Consider the following 20,351-nt stretch of genomic DNA (forward strand, 5'->3'; position numbering starts at 1 on the left):
AAATAACACTTCAAAAATTCAAATTAAAATTAAAATTTTGCATAGAAATGTCCCTCTGAATTTGTTCAAAATTGTTCAGATTGTAGTCTCGTATATGTACTAAAACACCACAAAGTTTCATTTTGGGCACTCAATGGGATAGGATTCAAAATTCAACATAAACCAAGCATTGTACGATATTGGCCATGTAAATATCTGGGTTCAGATCGATAACCATTTGTCTGTAGCTATTTACCTGCAGCATCAAAAGAATTTATATTCAATTTCATTTGTTTCTTGATGTATTCATTTGAATTTACACAACTATCCACCTTTCGAGTTATTTAGAGAGGTATTACGTTTCCGAACAGTACTCAATACAGGCGATTATTCTTGTTAGTCAGTATGGATGTTTCTAAATTTATATTGGCTACATTGATACTTGCTATTTTCATTCCTTTGTTTCCGGATTGCTGTTACAGAACTTATTATGAAAGGGAGGGATATATTTCCCTCCCTTTCACAATATTTGTATCAAATACGTTATAAAACACAGTGACAGTGTTCACAATCACATCATACACTTTCAGCACAAACAATTAGTCATTAAATTCCTTTTCCTATTTCAATTAAGCACTTCCACATGTCTGTGAATCTTGTTGCCTTTTTCAAAATGTATTTGATGTTTATTTTATGCTTTCTTTCTTACAAAATATCTTTGAAATACTCCCAATTTGAAATTAAATGTCTTACGATTTAACAGTTTTGACAGCTGTTAGAAGAAAGTTCTGAATAGTATACTTTGCCAGTATTAGACCACTGCAAGGTATAGCACAACATTTACTTAGCGTCCGTTTACTTATTTGTTTATTTATAGGAAAGCAGAATTATATATTGGTCAAGGCAATTACACTCAGGCTTCCAGCGTAATACATAGTCTACTTGATCACTGTAAACAGGATAAAGAATCCCTTCCATCACTGCGAGTGCGAGCTCTAATTTTAGCAGGGGAGTTACAATGTAGCACGCAGTCTAGTTCGGCTACTGCCATATCTTTCCTCACTACAGCATTGGCCCAAGCTGATCTACATCATCTGGATTACTTAAGAGCGCTTGTTGGTCTCCATATGGCGAATCTAGAGGTACTTTTATTTATTATTATTTGATAATTCAAGTCGTTTTCTGTAATTAGAGTATTATTTATGTATAGTGTCCCAAAAGTTTCTCACAAAATAGAAGAAGACAAATAATAAATACAATCTACTAGTTAGGAATTACATTGATAAGGTAGTAGGTAGAGCAATGTAGCACACGGAATTGGTTTTCTCCCATACCTTTAATGTAAAAGTCTTGTTATATACAAATATAAGATCACTCTAATTGTGGTCCAGAAACCAATACAATCTTTTCTATGTAGTTTGGGTAAATAGATGTCCCAAGGCCCAGACAGTCCAAGGAAAGGATACCACGGAACTCCAGGCAAGCTAAGTGGTAATGGTTTAGGAATTCTTAGTCCTTCAGTCAAGCTAAGCGGGCAGGGAAACGACAGAGCTCCAGGAAATCTAGATGGTTGCGGTTTGGGATCTACCAGTGTTCCAGGCAAGCAAAGAGATGGGTTGAGTTCCCACAGAGCTCCAGGCAAGCTAAGTGGACAGGAGACCTCAAAGCTCCAGGCAAGCTGAGAGACTTGGGTTAGGTTGGATTTCAGAGATCCAGGAAAATTAAGAGACGGAGATGACCAGCCGAAATTGATGTCGATGAAGGCCTTACAGCGTATTTTATACCTTCTTCTGGACAGCGGGGGGGGGGGGGGATAGTATTCCTCTTCTGTCACATGACTTGATGGCGACGGCGCCTGTAGTTGTAGTAAGAGAGCAAGTGATTTTGTGTATAAATAAAAAGCACGTGTTGTTTACAAATATAGACCACATAGGATATATTTGTAGGATATAATATTTTTATTGATGCAGTACATAAATAATAATCTGTCCTAGCAAAACAAAAATTATAAATTATTACTGGCAATGAACGTCATAAGTTTCAGCGCTGTGAAAATTGTTTTTGGGATTTCCTCGAGAACTATAAATGAGAATTTACTTCAAGCATTCCATTTTGTCCAGCTCGGTGTGATCTATGGATTGATATATATGCGTCATGTGTGCACAACATGGTTAAGCAAAAATTAAAAGTTTGGCACCGTCTTGGCATTTTCCTCATCATTTGACATACGTCTGTATTCTAGGAGAAAGAATGTTTTAGCTTAGTTTGAACTGGGAAAAGACAGCTTCCAACACTGCGTACGCTTCAGGAATAAACTTGGAGTATGGTATGAGCTGTATGAGTGAAAGGAAAACGTACCAGTGGTTAGAAGTATTTCAGTAAAGTCGAAATAGTTGACTGATGAAACATGTTGAAGCATGTCCAGTGTTGGAGAAGATGCATTTCTGGTTTCACAATTCTCCTAATGTTCTTATCTTGAAATGGATAACCTGATAGTACTATGGGAGAAGTCGTTAAAAAAGAACGGTAATTACATATAAAAATAGCATAAAGTATGGCCTCAATGAAATGCAGTTTGGCCTTTCTTATTGAATTGTCCTATATTCGTATAAATTACTTTAATAGTGATGAAATATTATTGGAAATATTTGTGAAATGTTCCTTTCTTTTTATTTTCTTTTGTTCCAGTTACAAATGGGATTGCCTTCCCAAGCTCTTAAATTAATAGATGAATCTCTCTTAACAATATTGGCTCATGGTGGCAATTATGACCAAGGGAGAGCTTTATTGTTGAATGCAAAATGCTTAGTAGCTGCATCAGCCGGACAACCCAAAGAAGAGAGAAAATCAGTGTTGTTAAATACTGTGAACATGCTCGAAAAAGTTAAATGCAACTTCAAGAAAGTAGAAGCTTTTCACAGAATAAAAGATGTTTTATATTTGCAGGTAAAATGTTTTGTTATTATCTACTTAATGTTTTGAGTATCATTTGTATGTGATATTTTGGTATTAATTAATCTTGCTAAAACTTTTTGGAATAAAGTGGTCTAAAAGCTAGCCAGGAATGTATAATTCCTTCTCAGTATATACTGAAACCCAAAAAATATAAATAATAATAGAGCAGTAATAACAATAAACTAAACTTGTACGTTACAGCCCATGAACTGCTAGGGTCGAACAGATTCAGCATAGAAGTGTGTGATACATGGTCAGAACACAGATTGTCAGCCCAGTATATTTCTGTCTTTCTAGATCAATAATAATAATAAAACAACGTAAGGAAAACTGGGAAAATATATACAGGGTCCATTATGAAAGTAATCCTCATGATTTTATCGTGACGTGACTATCCATGGCAGCGCGGTAAACCCGGTCGGGCAATGTGGTGGTGAGTTCTGCCCTTCCAAATAGTACAAATTACAATGACTGTAAAAAACAAGACAAATGTATTTGACTTAAAAAAGTTTATGGTGTATAACAGAAGTCCCATATCTCTCCGGGTACGTTTTGAATTCCTCACTAGTAGCCCTTCTGTTGATTTAAGCAAACTGGATGAATTTACAATTAGTTCTCGGGCTCAGTTTCTTCTTGCGCCAATACTTCCTTGAAGACAAGGACAGTAATCGTACCCGTTCTTCAAAGCATGGCTTATACGACTGATATTTGATACAATGCATATATTTGTAGCTATTTCTTGTTGTATAAAGCGTTTTTATTTCAGTAATACCTCTCTGAGTACAACTTTCCTAGGTGAAAGTTTGCTTGCTTGACCCATAACCTGAAAAATCTGCAAATCAACAAAATAACCTAAAATAATACAAATATTTCCGTTTAAAAATTAAATTGCATGCATAAACATGCACAAGCTGCAATATTATATAATTAAATGATAAAACTTACCTAGTACAGTTCTGTTGTTGAGCAAGCTTGCTAAATGTTAAAAAAAAAAAAAAAAAAAAAAAAAAAAAAAAAAAAAAAAACTTAGCAACACTAAATAGAACAACTGATAGTGTTACCCAATCTTCTCCATCATAGCAGGTGAATAATTTTACAAGATGCATTAAATAGTTTACAAAGCAAAGTATTCAATATTTTGAGTATATATATTCAAAGAGCAAGGAAAACTGGGAAATATATATACAAGGTCCATTATAAAATAATGCGCATGATTTTATTGTGGAGTGACTATGGCAGCGCGGTAAAACCGGTCGGGCAATGTGGTAGGGGGTCTGCCCTTCCAACGCAGCTGGTCGCCGGTTTGCTCCGAGCAGTGTGAGCGGAAAGACGTGCCTCCGCGTGAAGTGTTGTTTTCGACTTTGTAACAAAGCGCGACAATGCCCCCAGCCACACGTCCTTCATCGTTACCAACTTCCTGGCCCGGAGCAACATCCAGGTGATCCTCCATCCCTCTTACAGCCCCGACTTGGCTCCGTGCGACTTGTTTTGTTTCCCCGACTGAAGAGAGAGCTGAAAGAAAAGCATTGGGAGACCGTGAAAAACATCCAAAAGCATGTTACAAAGTTCCTGAGAGACATTCCCGTCGAGGACTTTCAGGGTGACTTCCAGGTATGGCAGGCACGTCTCTGCAAGGGTATTGATGCAGGGGGAGAGTATTTCGAAGAATTTTAAACATTTGTACAGGTCCGATCAATAAATCTGTTTCCCCCAGAAAATGTATATTACTTTTATAATGGACCCTGTATGTAAAAAAGTTTTCAATATTGTAAGTTTTCAATTTCACATCTGTATGCATAATATTTGTGGTTGTATATATATATATATATATATATATATATATATATATATATATATATATATATATATATATATATATATATATATATATATATATATATGATTTTCTTACTCAATAAAACGAGTTATTTTCATTTGTGTAATTATAAAAATCTCCATCTGTCTTTTTGAACATGACTGTACATGATAAATACAATTTAATTTTCGCTATTAAGCTTAATAATTAAATATTTTCAGGCTCTTCTTTATAATGAACTGGGCTTCGTACCTGAAAGAAAGAAGTGCGCCCTAGAATTCAGGAAGTTAGATGAACAGTATCCGACAAAAGTTGCCAACACAATTCTCACATTTTTGTAAATATATTTTTTCTTCAGTATTCAGTAACTATTGTTAATATTGTATATTTTTTACAATAAAAAAGTCAAATGTTTTCTGTGAATAAAAATATTTTACTTGATTCTGACAATGCTTTAGTATAAGTAGTTATGATGGTATTATTTTATTTAATATTTAACTAGCTATACTTAGGCTGAGGTGAAAGAAAAGTCTTAGTCTGTAAAAAATGAAAAATCGAATTTAACATTTTATTATTATTCCTTGAGAGTTTAGAAAAAGAATGAATATAATGTACGACGGTCGTTCCGAAAGTAATGCCTCCTATTTTTTTCATGGAAAGTAATGGAGATACATAAATAACAACAGCACAGCTAAACAGAGCAATATTTCAGCTACAGACAAATTTTTCCACATAGTTCCCACCATTCGTTATGCACTTTTGCCAACGATGAACCAGAGCCTGCATGCGGCTCTTGCAAAAATCGGAACCAGCTGAGGCTAACCAGTTCCTTACAGCTTTGACAACAGCTTCCGAGTCTTGAAACTGTTCACCACGTAGTCCATCTTTCAGAGGCCAAAAGAGATGGAAGTCTGAAGGCGCTAAGTCTGGACTGTACGGGGGATGTGGTAAGACAGTCCAGCCAAATTCTGCTATGAGTTGCGAGGTCGCTAAACTGGCGTGGGGCCTGACGTTATCATGTTAAGGTAAAAATTGGTCTTCTTCTATGGCCTTACCCTCGAAATTCGGGATTTCAGCTTAGTCAAATGTCGTCTTGTAGCGTGCTGAATTGACAGTTTCTCCAGGCTCCAGGACATCCAAAAGAATCACACCCTGGCTACCCCAGAAGATTGTGCACATCACTTTGCCTGCGGACGGCTGTGTTTTGAATTTTTTCTTTGAGGGAGCATTCGCGTGTCGCCATTCCATGGACTGTCTTTTGGATTCCGGCTCGTAGTGATGACACTACGTCTCATCTCCAGTGACGATGGTATCCAGAGATTGTCACGTTCAGCTTCGTATTGGTCCAGCAGGTCCCGACAAATTTCCATTCGCTGAGTTTTGTGATCTTCTGTAAGCATCCGCGGCACCTACCTCGCACAGACTTTGCTATAACCAAGATGTTCCAGCATTTTTCCAAGACATTACAGCCGACATTCAGCTTTGTACACAATTCTCTGGTTGTTATCCGACGATCAGCACCGATGAGTTGATCAAGACGCTCTTCATTGCGAGGGAAGGTCGATCGAGCCGTGGCTTGTCAGGAACACCCATTTCATCAACTTGAAAATGCCGTACCCGTCGCCTCATATTGCTCACGTCTATTGTATCGCCTCGATAAACCTTTCCTTCAGCAGTGAGGAATTCAATCACACAGTGTTGTTTTATACGCATATCCATATCAGGCTCCATTTTGGAACACTTTTTTTTTTATACAGAGTGACCCAAAAGTAGGTATACAGACCAGCATCGATTGAGTATGACAATTTATTAAGATAATGTATTTATTTGCTTCGGTCTGTTCGAAGCTTCAGGTATGATTGAAAAGAAATTAAGAAGAAACAATGAAGAGACTTAAGTTAATACCTGTATGGATAATAAGTAAATGATATAAAATGCCATGAGCAGATCAGTACGGGAGTGTATATCTACTTTTGGGCCACCCTGTACAATAATATCCAAAAGAACTCCAATATTCTCATATATTAGACCAACGCTTGTCTGAAGTTCCTCGACAAGTGAAGGTACGAGGGATGTTTTTTTACAACTTCCACTAAGCCACTAAAGAACCACGTGAGATGAAACGGGGACAGGATAAAACTGTTCATTGGACATAGCCAATCCCCACACCAATAAAAACTCTCTGCCGTTTAATCGTAGCGGAGTATCGAAGCGCTCATTTAGAAATCGTGATTTACCCCTTTCACGAACCATATGATTCCCACGTTGACAAAAGAACGATAAATTAAAAAGTGCATACTGCAGATGAACGAAGTGTTTCGAATGTCCTAGTAATTCCCTTACCATTTCCCAATTAACAAGCGTCTCTATCATGATTAGTGTTGTAAAAAACCTTTTTTTCTATGAAGTTTTTTCCAATAAAAACCGTTCTTTTTAATGTTTTTTTTCAAATGCCTGTTCTTTTTTTGTCAACTATTATTTATTGATTTATGTGCAGATTATTGAAATAATCAACAGAACTTGAGTCGAAGCCCTCGTAATTTACAAATCGTTTGTTTCTTTGTACCTATACAAGCAAAATTGTGTGAATATTCCATTCAAATCCAGGTCATTTTTGGCGTTTTCCTACATTCTCAGTTAGTGACTTATTGCTCAAAAACCATTCATTCGATTGATAAGGATAAGGCCTTGCTTTTTAGAAAATGGATGTGGCTATTTTTTGGTGTAAGTTGCATCGCAGTGTTGCCAATGGATGGGAAATTATTGAGGGAAATGTAGGGGTGAAAATTTACAAAAGATCCCTAACCGAATTTCAAAATTTTTTGTATCTAGCACCACTACTGTTATACGGGCTCAAGTCACCTAAAAAATTTCTTTGGCGTATTGACAAGATACAGTGAAATCCTGATGTCGCTGGCTTCCATTCAAAGAAAAAAATTCTCTATCGTCATACACAAGAAATTTTGACACTTTTTACGCCTCAGAAGCAAAAATCAACAGATGTGCCGGAGCTACAGCTACTCTACTTATCCTATTGAAACTCTTTATGGTGCGTTCTGTAGGACAAAAAGGAAGCTTTCAGGTAGTGGTACGTTTGCTTTAATGTAGCCAACAAGAGGGAAATAATAGAGGGGAAAAGGGAAATTTTCTGAATTTTTAGCCTAAAATCAGGAATTAATTCTTTTGGCTGGAAACACTGCCATCAGACAGACAAAGACTATCTGAAAATAAACCTTAGTACTCCAAAAATATATCCTACTAGTATCATGTCGATATCTAACAAAGTAAGCATGAAATTTAAAAATATATATATATATATATATATATTCTACCTCAGAAATTCACCATTTCCAGGACAGAGTTTATGAAAAACCTCAACTGTATTTCACCTAATTATTCTAATGAAACTTTTTATAGTGCGCTGTGTAGGATAAGAACGAGGCTTTTATACACGGGTACGTTTGTTCGAATGTAGCCAACAAGAGGGAAATAATAGAAACTAAAAAGGTTTTTTTTTCAAAATTTGCCCTAAAATCTGGAATTAAAATTTTCTGTAGCTGGCAACACTGCTATCACACACACACACACACACAAACTATCTTAAAATAAACTTTGGTATCCCTCTAATATATCCTACAAGTATTGTGACGATATCTAATAAAGTAAACATGTCAATAAAAAATATCTCATTCTACCTTTAAAAAATCACAGTTATCTTTCCAATTAGAGAACAAGGTTTACTGTAAACATCAACTGTACTTCTTCTAATTATCCTATTGAAGCATTGTATAGTGCGTTGTGTAGAGCAAAGACAAGACTTCCAGATACTGGTACATTTGTTCCAATGTAGCCAACAAAGAGGGAAATAATAGAGACAAAACAGATAATTTTCCCAAAATTTCCTCCTAAAATCTGGAATGAAAATTTTCTATAGCTGGCAACACTGCTACCAGACAGGCGGAAACTATCTTAAATTAAACATTGGTGCACCGCTAATATATCCTACAAGTTTTATGGCGATATTTAAGAAACAAAGCTAATTACCAAAAATATATTACGATAAACAGAAAAGTAGGGAAAAGCTACAAAAATCAAGGGTAAGAACCTAAATACGAATTTTTCGTGCGTCCCCTAATTACCCCATTGTAACGATCTGCACTTGCGTTTGTTAATTAGGGACAAATGTTCGATTCGCGTAAGTTGACTTGCACTCGGACTTATAGGTACGGATTTATAAACAAAAATTACGTAGCTTTTGCCGAAATTTAGGGAAATTTTTATTTCCCTAATTGGCAACCCTGTGCGCAGGCCCGTCCAATTGATGTCAACAGTTAGGTATCCATCCGAGGTATCTGCCTGGCAAGTCTTAATTATTAGGTCTTTCTACAACGAAGGAAGCTACAGATAAAAAGAAGTAAAAGAAATTCGAAATTAGAAAATTCCAGGGGTGGATAACTTAACGTAACTGTAACGTAACGAAAATAGCTCTCTGTAACAAAATTATTGGTTATTTAATGTAGGTAGGTACAAGGTATAACACCAATTTTTGTTACGACACCGTAACGTTATTCGAGCATGTAACGTTATTGTACCGTAACTAATTGAAGGAACAAATCTGTTTCGGGTATTCCATTCACGCTTGGTGGGAGAAAATCAACAACTGGTACCAGCTGAATGAGATTCTTTCCTCTGCGGGTATCTAATGGAACGAAAATGTGTGGAACAGAAGCTATTTCGTTACAAATACTATTTGCCACATGAGTAACACAGTTGACCAGACAGGTTTGGTAAAGGTATTGTGTTCATCAGTTACAGATCTTATCAGATCTTTGGAGAGTTCCTCGGACATGGTATCTATTGTATTGTTCTTCAGAGGGTCACATTGAATTTCGTTCTTCAGGTGGTGAAGCAGAATGAATATTTCACTTTCATATGTTGTTATTGCAAATATGAAGTAGAGACAGGGAGAAAAAAGAGATCGATTTCTGTGAATATCATAGGAGGAAGTCAGTCACATACAAGGAAAAAGGCAGGTGGAAGGGGATAGCAGGGTCAGGGGGAAGCACAGAGTGAGACAAAAGTAGCAAAGGGGAGGGAAAATAGACAATCTCTTTCATTCTTCATCTTGCTTTGTTTTCGTAGCGCTCTTTGCTGTCCACAACAAGAGTAGGATTAATTTATGTAAGAACTGTTCCATGAATGGTGGGCGCAAGCCTGTGAAAATCATATTATTATTATTATTAAAACAAAGCCCACAAAATAGCTAGGAAATTGTGTGATGCATGGCCACGTCATTGGCTATCAATCTGCATTATTTTTGGAATATTTCACCGTTGTTTGCTGATTCTTAATCCAAGCACATCCCCAATTTGTTCACTATATTGAATCAAACTATATTATTATTATTATTATTATTATTATTATTATTATTATTATTATTATTATGTCTAGCGAGCATAGCCTAGTGGCTAGCGTTCTTCTTTCGCAAAAGGGAGATCCTGGGTTCAAAGCTTGTGGCCTGCTACCCTGACCGGTTTTACCAGCTTTTTTCGTTGTTCCACAAAGTGAATGTCGGGATGTTATCTTTAAGCATAAATCCTGTCTGATTTTCTCCTTTCCTTTTTCCATTATTGATGTTAAAATATTCTGTTGTAAATTGGCCTTAGAAGCTGCATTTGAAATATTTTACATAAATAAATGAATGTTTAGAGCACGTCAGGCACGCGCCCAGATTTTTTTTTTTTTTTTTTTTTGGAGGTATCCGAAGATTTTTGCAGGTCTAATACGTATATGTAGTATTTGACCTGTGTTATTCAACACCCGAAAAGACGACAATTGTTAATTAGTGCCTCTTATTAAACATGATAGAGCTAAAGATATTAAAATTTTTAGCCTATGTGAATCATTTCGATGACAAAGAAGCAGGCCCGTAGTCACGGGGGGGCTAGGGCGGGCTCAGCCCCCCCTAAATTTTTTGCAGCCCCTTAACTAAAATCATAGTTCGAATTAACGGGGGATGCCGGGGAAATTCCCCTTCGGTAAAAATTTATGTCCGGCTCGTATCACAGAAGTAACAAATTTTCGCCTTCTACATTTACAGCAACAATACATAAGCATCCCCCTCTCGTTCGAAAGTTTCATTCGAACACTAAAGTACATTTGGAAATATAATTTCTTCCAACATTTCAGTCAGAGTGCTAAATTAAAATGTACTTTTATTATCCTCATTTAAAGTATTGGCCTATTTATGTGTTACGCTTCTTTGAATTGCTAATATTTATTTGAGCGTGAGTCTGTTTATATATATATATAATGCTCCATGTGCAAACGACCTTCGTTGCAGGAGGAAAATAATTTATGGTTATTCTATCGGCAAACATGTATTTGTGTTCAGAAACAACATACTTTTACCTTAATCTGCGGACGAAGAGTTTACTTCTTCCTGTTCTTTTTGGAATTTGCAACTGAAAACATCCTTTTGCTGTGTCATTGGCTTTCGGTTAATATGCGAGAGATTGAAAAGACAGCATCCCTCAACAGGGGGTCGCAACTGCTTCGCTCTAATAATCACACAGGTGTATGGGTTTGTTTTGTGTATATTGGACATGGAGAGAGAGAGGGGTGGGGGATTTTGACTACGTTTTATGTCACGTGATAACGGAGTAAGAAAAGTTTCCTTTTGTGAATTGTATTTACTCTTGTTGTGTTGTGAGTTGAACATAGTTGTAATTCAAGTTGATCGATGCTGGTTTCTGAAGATGTACCGAAGTTCACTTGAAGAATGACAATTGTAGTGTAGCAGCAACTTGACTATTTGTTAAATAACTTAGAATAATATATCTTTAAACTAAAGATAAGTTCGATTCACTTAATCTTTATCGGGGGTGAATAATTAGATACTTATATGAAAATAATTTAATAATTGTTGCCAATTTTTGGTGCCAGAATCAAATGTTCAAGCAGATCATTAGACGTAAGCCTAATCATGCAAAGTTACTATTTTGTAAATGAATACCTTGCAATCTTCTGGTATGTAAACAAAAAATGCAGCGGGCTAAACGGAGGTAGTAGTTGCACTTATAGGAAAAACAGAATTTTCAATTAAAAATTGAACCTTATTGGATGATAATATGTATAATGCTTTATAAATTTGAAATTTCACCTTTGACTTAAAACAGGGTGCGTTGGGGAGTTTAGCGTCTCTCTTCAGCAGGGAGGCTATAAAGAAACGGGACCTATAGCTTAAAGTAACATCCAAATCACTATCGGTTTGAATCCGAGGACTCCCAGTACGGTTTGAACCCGAAACCAGATGTGCCGAAGGCGAGCGCTGTACCCATGAGGCTACGGGGTAGCCCACAAAAGTAACAATTTGTTAATGTAGCTTCATTTTGAAGAAGAGATATCTTCAATAGAAATAAGTAAATAGCTGTTTAAATAATTAGTTCTTAACTTAAACATTTTAGTACCTACGAAAGCAACTGATCTCGAATTATTATTTGTGCAATGTAAAGAAGAATTTCATGTATACTTTGATATGAATTGTACTATACAAAGAAAATTTAATGAAGTGTTACTTCTCTTATCAATTTCGTTTCGAGAAAGAAGGTAACTGCGCTAGAACAGGGAACTTTTTTGGAGTCATTTCTTATTTGAATGCTCGAGTACCAGATCATAACAGATTATTTTTACTTAAACATGACTTTAGTAGCAATCATCCTAAATGATTGTTGATAGTATGTTCCAAAGAGTCTAGAGCAGTGGTTCTCAAACTGGAGTCCGCGGACCCCAGGGGTCCGCGTGACCTGGTTACGGTGTCCACCACGTCTAAAAATTGAAATGTGTTGTGATAAAATGGAACTCACAGCTGTTATGCAAAAAGTATTTTTTCAGCTACTAAAAAGAAAGCAATTAGAAATTATACGTTTGTAAATTTGAATATTTTCTTTAGATACTAAATTTCTGCCCTGAAGCCGGTCAACCTTTATATAGAACTCCTTCAGGTGAGAGGAATTCCTTCTTTGTTAGGGCATTTTTTCAAAAGGAGTTTTACATTAACTACACCGTGCCGATCTTATTTTGTTGAGTTACAACAAGGACATCACCAGAAACCTCGATCTGGACACAATTATTTTAAGATTGACAGCATCCAAAACAAGGAGACTTATACTATGATTGTGTTGTTAGTGATTGTTCAAATGTACAACTTGTTTCTATTATAGTGTGCCAACATGAGGAGTGTATATATGCGTGTTGTGTTTGTGTTTCTTAATCTTATGAAATTTATAAATTTGTAGATAGCAAAAACCCATAAACATATCATTATTTCTTTCGAACATCACCATAAAAAAAATATCAAAAAATGTTTAGAAGTACAAGTGTAAAATAAAGCGCGTGATATTTAAAGAAATATAAAGTTTCATATCTAAGGAGATGTAAATAATAATACAGGTAAAATGTTAATTTCATTTTTCCAATATGCATATATTTGTTTAGGCCACATGTATTTCAAAACATTGATTTAAGATTCTGAGACTCTTCTCTGTAGAATCTCTTTGAAGATAGTATTAAATCTCATTACTCTCTAGATGTTTTCAAGTTTCACAAATATTTTTTCAGTCATCAAAAATTAAAAAACGTATTTCCTGCACTAATTCTTTGGAAATTTTAATGATTGGTTCGTTCGGCCAACTATTTCTTTTAACAAATATATTTTTTAATTTCCTTGAAGATGAGAAAACGGAAAAAATATTTTGTTGCCATAACAAATTAAATTAAAAAGGAGACACATAGTATTCTAGCTTTCAGGTACAGTTGTACTAACGCTATAGGGGAAAATTTTAATAATAATTCCTTCACGCTGTAGTTTTAGTTTTAAGAGCATAAGAAATTATTCATCTAGACTTCGGATTTTAAGGCAAATGCCTATTTTGTTCCCTTTATAGGAAGTAAAAAATACTTCGGATCTTTACGAATCATGAGGAATTAAGCCTATTAAAACACTTTATAAGTGCCCTAAAAATGCCTAAAATGGAGTTTAGCGCCTATTTTGGCCGTTTTGGCCTAAAAATGCCTAAAACTGCAAAAAATACAAAATTCCTGTATTTTTTAAATAAACTTTTTTTTTAGTGTTGAGTGAAATTTAATTGACAAATCTGAAGGCAGAGTGAGTGTGTTTGTCGAGGCTAATTTTAGTCTAACTCGTATGAAGAAGTGAAACGCAGAGGGTGGTTGTATGTAAAAAATTGTTTCTAAAAGTTGAGCTATTTCTGCTCAAGGTCAAGCCCATTTGTGAAAGACAAAGACAAACCATCCCTTTGCATCCTGCAGACACTGTACTGAAAGATCTCTATCTCTTTCTGTCTGTCTCTCTTTCCCCAGGGGCAAAACCAAAGCTATTGCTAAGTGCATATCGCAGTAACCAATATTCCCCTCCCTGCCGTTCTGCATTCTTGGAACTATTCCACCTTTTCTCTTCTGTAGCGGCTCACTTCAGCTCTTCTGTGATCCGTTCAGCTCTCTGGAATTTGGACAATAGTTTACACACACACATTCACAAATCAACACACAGCTCTATTGAAGCAAGAATCTCTTCGGGTCTTCGCTTTCAATATTTGGGAAAAACCAAAGTCCACGAACAGAAACGATTCATGAAGTGACGCGGTTCAGTTGACTGGAGTATCCATCCATGTATCATTTTCGGGTCAGTGCAGTGATTTATCTTAAACACGTAGTTCAAGAACGATACATCGTCTCTACAACGCATGAACAATTGGACTCAACGGCTTACAGCCCAGTCACAGATCTTGAGGATTCTTAAAAAGAAGTTTTGTATCATACGCAACAATGCCAAAGGAGAAGTCTTCAAAAAGTACCTTGATTCGCCAGTGGTTGCAAGAATTTCCAGATCTAACATACGATGGAAGAATAATCTTTTGTCCATTGTGCAGCAAGCAGGTAAGAAAAGCTATTTTTATTTACAGAATTTATAAATTTAATTAAATCAATTGTACACCCCCCCCTCCTTGTTTCTGTATAGCTAGCTAAAGTAAAACCTTTATCAATGGGAGGTTAACTATTTTAAGAGACAACGTTACTGAGCTGCTGAACTCGTGAAAATCTAATTTACATGGAATTTAGATCAGTTAAGAAAAAACATAAAAATAATCCTGTAACACAGGAAAATCTTTAAAATGTAAAGACTTCTAGCAGCCTGCTTAAATGAAATATATGAACGATGGTTTTGAAAGTGCTAATGGAAGAAAGTGTCTAGACTTACACATTCAACAGTTTTAGGGATTCTCGGGGATCTTGAGAAAAGCGGACATGGCATTCTCGGTTCTTTCCGAAGGACTCCCCCCCCCCCGAAAAAAAGCGGTAAAGGTTAAAAACAATGTAAGTTAAAGTTGACATATTGTGTCAGTAACTCCAAAAGGGGTCCTTTTTTCGGAGAAAAATGTTTAATGCCAGCAATTACTCGACAGTTTCAGGAGCTTAAGAAAACATATTTTTGCTATCTCGTTTTTCAAAAGAAAAAAAAATACGAAAGAAGTTAAGAAAGGCGGGATTCAATTTTTTTTAAATGCCAACAGTTCCAAAAGTTTGAAAGAAGAAATGTGCAATGCCAATATTGATTATCTTTAAAAAGTTAAGGAAACTGGATATATCCTTTCATCCCGAAAATATCTAAAAACGAGGATTTCAGTTTGAAAGAAAAACTAGAAATGTCAATATCTTGAAAAGCATAAAAGATAGGAAAAATGTTTAAAGGCCATTTTTTTTTTTTTTTTTTGTTATTTTTCTCGAAAAAGAAAGAAAAGATCTGTTAATAGTTAAATAACGGCGTTTGAGGTTCATAGATTGTCTCAGAACTTGTTTTACGAAGCAGAAACTTGTTTGTCTCTTTGTTTTTTTATTTATCAATTTTGCTCGAGGTGCTACTGTCTATTGTCTTAAGATGCTATTGATTTCCATCCATAGTTACAGACAAATAAATTCCACACAGGGGCAAGAAAAGAACAGTCTGACACTCGTCTAACAAGAATTACAATTGCGGATAATTTTATTTTAGGACAGATCTTAAGAAAGGAAGAATTTGTCTCTGATGTTCTCTCCCCAAAGCCAAAAAAAAAAAAAAAAAAAAAAGGAATTCTAATCGATTGCTCTCTCTCTCTCTCTCTCCTGATGAAGAATATCCATACACCTTTTGTCGCAGGGCCGCAAGAGACAACTAATTTCCAAAAAAAAAAAATTAAAAAACGCCAATTTTATTTATTGTATCATGCTGATGTTCACGCTCAACTAAGGCATTGCTAATACTTTATTTTCGTTCTAACTTTGGTTTCTGTCAGTTGATAGTTGCAAAAATTTTGAATTTTTGAAATTTTAAAACGGCCCTTATTTTAAATTTTTGACAGGTCACTGATTTTCACACTGAAACATTTTAATCATATTTTGGGGAAAATTTGGTTCAAATCAGTTAAAAATTTTGTAAATTACAGTTTTAAAGAAAATTTTAAAGGGACGATATTTTGAAATTTTTCATGCAATTATTTTGGCATCCAAATCTCAAACAAAATATTGCCAAATTATGTTTTAATTTTTGCCAAGTTGGAGTGTGTCAGCATTCGAAATTAAATAAAATATAGTGCTTAAAATTAAATTAGTTACAGTGCTTAAAATTAAATATTATTTCTCAGATATTGATATACAATTTTATTGCTTCTGTCTGTAAATTGGGGATTATTCTGAAGTAAAATGCTCATCGATTAGTCTTTTATTTGATCTGTTCTGATTCGAAATGGGACTGGGGTATATTGGTCTTTAACGAGGTAGACCAACAAGTTTGCCTTTTTGTCAACTTTAAATCAATAATGTAACGTTCACCGATTAAAAAAAAAAAAAAAGCACATTACGACCAGAAAGGCAAGCAAACAGTGATGGTAGTTGTCGCAATTAGTGCTCTCAATCGGGTCAGTTCGGGTCGACTTTTGGTTGGACACCCTCGAGTAACGGGTCGGGTCAGGTCAGCCTAACTCGGGTCACGGGTCGGGTAGCGTTAGACCAACTCAGTTCACCGGTCGAGTCGGGTCACCCGAGATAGTTTGACCCGACCCGACTGGTGAACTGAGTTGGTCTAACGATACCAGACTCGTGACCCGAGTTAGGCTGACCTGACCCGACCCGTTACTGAGGGTGTCCAACAATAAGCTGACCCGAACTGACCCGTTTGAAAATACTAGTCGCAATGTACACGAAGAAAATTAGAGAATTTGAAACCGAAATTAAAGTTAAAACGCCACCATCTTCACTAGTTTTGTAAGAAGCATTTGAAAATATATTTCTAAGCGTTTTTTTTTTTTTTTTTTTTAAGGTTTCTCAGGAAAAGAAGTGCCACTTAAAGCAACACATTGATGGTGCTGGACATCTTGCCAAATCTAAAGCGAAGAAACAACAGAAACAGACACAGTTAACTCAGCCTTCTGGATCTGGATCTGAATCTGGAACTGCGAACACATTTAATGCGGATCTTGCTAGAGCCCTTGTCGCTGCCAACATCCCATGGAACACACTTCAAAATGAAACATTCCGACAGTTTTTACAGAAGTGGTGCCAGCAATCGATACCGTGTGAGTCAACACTCAGGAAAACGTGTTTGGATTCTGAATACAACAATACACTTGATACAATCAGAAAGGATATTGGCGATTCCAGCATTTGGGTAGGCGTCGATGAGACTACTGATGCATGCAATAGATACATAGTGAATGTTGTTGTAGGAAAACTTGATGAAGATGGACCTTCAACTCCTCACTTGTTAAGTAGCAAGGAAATTAAGAAAGTGAGTGCCCAGACAATTGCTTACACCGTGAACAAAAGTTTGCAACTTCTGTATCCTAGTGGTGTGGATGATTCTAAAATTCTTCTTCTTTGCACAGATGCAGCTTCTTACATGATTGCTGCGTTTAAGAACCTAAAACCTTTCTACCCCAACCTCATCCATGTTACCTGTGTAGCACATGCTTTTCATAGAATTTCTGAAACAATCAGGAACGAATTTCCTCAAGTCAATGCCCTCATTTCTAACATGAAAAAAACTTTTTGCAAAGCCCCATCGAGAATCGCTGTCTTTAAAGAAAAACTGCCTGGCATTTCTCTTCCTCCACAACCTGTCCTAACGCGCTGGGGAACATGGCTTGAAGCAGCTTTGTATTACGCAGAGAACTTGGACGCTATTGCTGGTGTTGTTGGCGAACTTCCTGGTGTGGAAAACATTGCAAGTGTTTCAGTTTTGAAGGAACTTTTCAAAGATCCCATTCTCAAAAGAGATCTTGTATATATCAAGTCAAATTTTTCATTCTTACCTACGACGATCACTAAGTTGGAAGCTACGGGAAAGCCACTTAGTGAACAGGTGTCAGTAGTTAACGAAGCCGAAAAGAAAATCCAAAGTGCTACGGGGAAAGTTGGGGAAAAAGTGCAGTGTAAGTGGGAAAGTGTAGTGAAGAAGAATGAGGGATTTCTTGTGTTGGCTCGTATAGGGAAAGTTTTGATGGGAGAGGATGAAACCATCCCCGACGAAGTGGAAATGAAAAATGTATCGAAATTTAAGTATGCTCCTGTAACATCTGTCTCAGTGGAAAGATCGTTTTCGGCAGCAAAGATGATCCTTACAGACAAAAGAGAGAGATTGACAGTCGAAAACTTTGAGAAACTGTTGGTAATTTACTGTTTCCAAAATTACGAATGAGCAAGTTGTGTACTGAATGAATCACCTGATTCACTGAAAACAAAAGATGTTAATAAAAAGGGGTATGTAATAATTTATACTATTATTTTTAGAGCCTATTTTTAATTTTTAGCGCCTATTTTCCTATTTTTAGTACCTATTTTAGGCGCCTAAAATTAAACTTTTTGGTGCCTAAAATTCCGAAGTCTAGTTATGAGCAAATTTAGGGATCTTTTGTCAGATCTAGCTCGAAATACTGACAAATTTCATACGAATTGTAATTACAATAGAATCACAATCGGATATCTTATAATGCATTAACAGTTTCAAAAAAGCGTTGAAACTGGAAAGAAATCGTCTGAAAGATCAGCAAAACCTACAATAAAATAACTTTTGCACCTACATAAGAAGAAACACACAAACTATATTTCCTTTAACATACCGATTAGCAGTACCATTTGACAATACCAGATATTTGGAAACAAACTGCAAACTTAAGTTACTTTTGAACAGCACTCACCTTTAAACAAAATTAATAACAGGTAACTTTTTGTGTTTCTCTCATCTCAAATATAGTCACTATACACCCTGTGGGGGCATTAATATTCTCAAAATGGAACGGAAAAGTAACTGTACAATTGTCGAAACATTTTTCCGAAAGCAAATAGTCCTATTACAAATTAGTTATGGGAAAACTAATTTGTATTTCTCACTTCTTCACATAGTAGGGAATATTTTTTCCCGAAAAATTTCCCTCCAGTTTTATCTCCAAGATTTTTTTTATAGTCCACCATTTTAGGCAAAACGAGGATTAGGCCAAACGAGTATCCTAATTTCGCCTAAAATGGCGGAGATAAAGCTTATCTTTTATCTGTCATAAAAGTGTCAGATAATTGGTTAGGCGAAACGAGGATTAGGCCAAACGATGCAAGATCCCCCCTAATTGTATTTAAGAAGATATAATATTTGGAATAATATGAATGCAATTTGTTTTAAAATCCTCATATATGCCTTCTCCATCTAAATGAGGCCCCCCATTTTACAGAGAAATCGGCGCTCTTGTATACAGGCGCGGATCCGAGGGAAGGCTATAGGAGCTATAGTCCCCCCTTGACGATCAGGTATACACTGGTTAAAATGGGCTTCAATTCTGCTTTACACTGGATAAAGCTGCAAGCTATGGTTTAGCCCCTCCCTTGTTCATATCCTGGAACCGCCACTGTATCTATCTATCTATCTATCTATCTATCTATCTATCTATATATATATATATATATATATATACAGGGCCGGATTTAGGAACTGCAAAGGTGCACTTCCCCCCCTTTGTTGTAAATATGCACTATCTAAAATGAGAAGCGAGTAGTGAAAATAGCAACACATTCCGAAACTTTTTGCCATCATGTTTCTGTTTGGGGCTTAAAAGAAAGCAGAGCTTTGCAAAAGCATGATTTTCTGAAGGTTGAAGGTAAAGAATTCACCAAGCAAAATAATATAACTTTTGTCAAGTAAGTAAGAAAACATAAGGCAAGAGGAGAGAAGGACATTTTTGTCCTGCATTCCACTTGCGTCCCTGCTTAAAATATTTCGGCCAGTAGTTACTGAAAAAGAAGATACAACGTACAAGACAAGTCGAGTCGAGACTGTCGGCGACCGAGCCCAGACATAATATATAATGATCTTTATTCCTTAAGCGATACTTGGAAACCAAATTTGATTTAAATCTGACCAAGAAATAAAGTACAACATACAGACAGAGCCGAACCGAGCCTGTCCTTTGCCGAGTCGGCCACCAAATATAGAGATGTTTATTCTTTGGATAATGGGCTATCTGCACACCAAATTTCGATTATATTTGGCCAGTAGTTACGG

General features: G+C 36.0%; 1 protein-coding gene across 4 annotated transcripts in view; it reads left to right on the top strand.

Moving 5' to 3' along the window:
* Positions 1-5,189, top strand: part of ida (anaphase promoting complex subunit 5 ida) — a 55,727-nt gene extending 50,538 nt beyond the window's left edge. For all 4 annotated transcript variants that reach the window (XM_081764826.1, XM_081764824.1, XM_081764825.1 and 1 more), the window contains exons 12-14: positions 857-1,121; positions 2,668-2,925; positions 4,972-5,189. In XM_081764826.1, the coding sequence (XP_081620952.1) occupies positions 857-1,121; positions 2,668-2,925; positions 4,972-5,091 (643 nt within the window). In that variant the 3' untranslated portion in view covers positions 5,092-5,189. The remainder of the gene's footprint in view (positions 1-856; positions 1,122-2,667; positions 2,926-4,971) is intronic.
* The last annotated feature ends 15,162 nt before the right edge of the window (positions 5,190-20,351 follow it).

This window comes from Thermobia domestica, chromosome 7 (genome assembly GCF_964235325.1).
Source record: "Thermobia domestica chromosome 7, izTheDome1.hap1.1, whole genome shotgun sequence".
Classification (NCBI taxonomy): Eukaryota; Metazoa; Arthropoda; class Insecta; order Zygentoma; family Lepismatidae; genus Thermobia; species Thermobia domestica.